The 1,990-nt window shown below is 38.6% G+C and overlaps 1 gene segment (V, D, J or C); it reads left to right on the forward strand.

Annotated features, from left to right (window-relative positions):
• Positions 1-1,187: 1,187 nt before the first annotated feature.
• Positions 1,188-1,651, forward strand: LOC132884764 (T cell receptor delta variable 1-like). The segment is given in 2 exon segments: positions 1,188-1,254; positions 1,332-1,651. Coding segments are annotated over 2 exon segments (387 nt in total).
• The last annotated feature ends 339 nt before the right edge of the window (positions 1,652-1,990 follow it).

Raw genomic sequence — 1,990 nt, forward strand, 5'->3', positions numbered from 1 at the left:
TTTCTGTAAAGATAACTGTGCAGAGATTTATAAGCACGCAGTGCTTCACCACTGAACAGCGAGGGAAAGTTGATGAGGTAATTATACACGTCTGGGTATTCCGCTGGCAGTTCAACATCCACTGACACGGTCATGAAAACTCCGTCCAGTAAGCCATAAGGGTCACTAATCTGTAGATCGTTTATTTTAGACATATATCTAGTTATCTGTTCATTAGAAAAATGAGCCGTGTAGTCCGTCGGTTGAAATTGATCCATTCTGTACACGAGTGCAGCAGTATTCAGCGGTGTTTTTTACCAACAAGATGGCGGCTGTGTACTTTCCGGTCACGTGACTGCAAGATCTCTATTGAGTCACAGGCAAACTGGAGCCTATCCCAGCTGACTATGTGCAAGACCAGAACACCCAGAGGAAACCCACACAGACATGGGGAGAACGTGCAAACTCCATACAGAAAGGCCCTCGTTGGCCGCTGAGCTCAAACCCAGGACCTTCTTGCTGTGAGGCGACAGTACTACATCACCATGCTACCTATTTTAAAAGATCCATATCTACAATTGGGGAAGCAAGAATCCATATTGAGACTGATGGCCAAGGAACAGTTGGGCTTATGTATTTATTATATATTCCCATATCTCTAGCAAACATATTACCTACCCATTCAAAGCTTAGTATTCCTAGAGTTTCCTTTTCCCAATTAGGTTCTAATACTGATTTAGTCAGATGATAATTTTTATGTCCTTTCAAATTTACCCAGTAGTTGTCTACCAACTGCTTCTTCCGTATACTCAGAGGAATTTCTCCACATTAAACTTCTAAGGCACTTACTGGGGCTAATTTTACTGCACTTAGACAGCTTCTAAGGGCATGAGCTTATATTTTATCTAATTTAGCCAAGGGAAGATCTAGAAGCTGATCCATAAACCATGCACCCATAATCAAAACTTGGTTGAATAAGAACAAATCTGATTCTGTTTTGAGACCGGAGAAGGATTTATCTTGATGTTCAACCCTCATATAGTGTGTGTGTGTGTGTGTGTGTGTGTGTGTGTGTGTGTGTGTGTACAAGGTCATGCTACAACAGCTGCATTTCCTGGGTGTGACCTTCGAGATGTGCTTGCTAATGTGTAAAGTTCAGCATATATACAGCACTATTATACATAATCCTCACAGATCTCTGTTCAGAAATGGCTCAACGATACAACTTCCTGTACATAGTGAGATACACACCACTGATTCTCGCTGTTGCAACAGGTAAATCAGGGAATGCTTTGGGTTTGCTTGCAAAATACTTAAATTTTTTTTAAAAATGTTTTTTTTATGTTTTTTAGGCAGTTTTGCAGATAAAATTGGGCCAAAGGATGAAGAGGTCAACATTGTTGGAAAAGAAACAGACACTGTTACTCTGAAATGTTCATATGAGTCAAGCAGTATTTACATTTATCTTTTCTGGTACAAACAATATCCTCACAGTGCACCACAGTTTTTACTGTATCAAGGTGCAAAGTCAAGAGCAGATGATGATAGCACTCCTGATGATGATCGATTAGAGGCAAAAACAACCTCAGTCTCGACTGAACTTACTATCAGAGGTGTACAGCTCTCAGATTCTGCACTTTATCACTGTGCTCTTCAAGTAGGAGCACAGTGATGCAGAGTCAATGAAAGGCTGTACAAAAATATTTAAATGGTTTATCTGCAGTTTCTAAAACCACATCAAAGATACTCCTTTTACCACATAGTTATCATTTAACCACAGACACAAGCATTTCTGGTAACACATGCAGCTGAAATAAAGACAAAAACATAGAAATAGAAAAGTTTTAAACTTGACAACTACACCCAATTCTCAAATCTATATTTATCATGCTCCAAAAAATATTTTTCTTGCACTACAAGAGCCACTTTTTTTCAGTGGGATATACTACTTTGAATGAAAGTTATTAACCTTTTTAGACCATTTGATTAATTTATTTATTGATTTTTAGTT

Source organism: Neoarius graeffei, chromosome 1 (assembly GCF_027579695.1).
Source record: "Neoarius graeffei isolate fNeoGra1 chromosome 1, fNeoGra1.pri, whole genome shotgun sequence".
NCBI classification, from domain to species: Eukaryota; Metazoa; Chordata; class Actinopteri; order Siluriformes; family Ariidae; genus Neoarius; species Neoarius graeffei.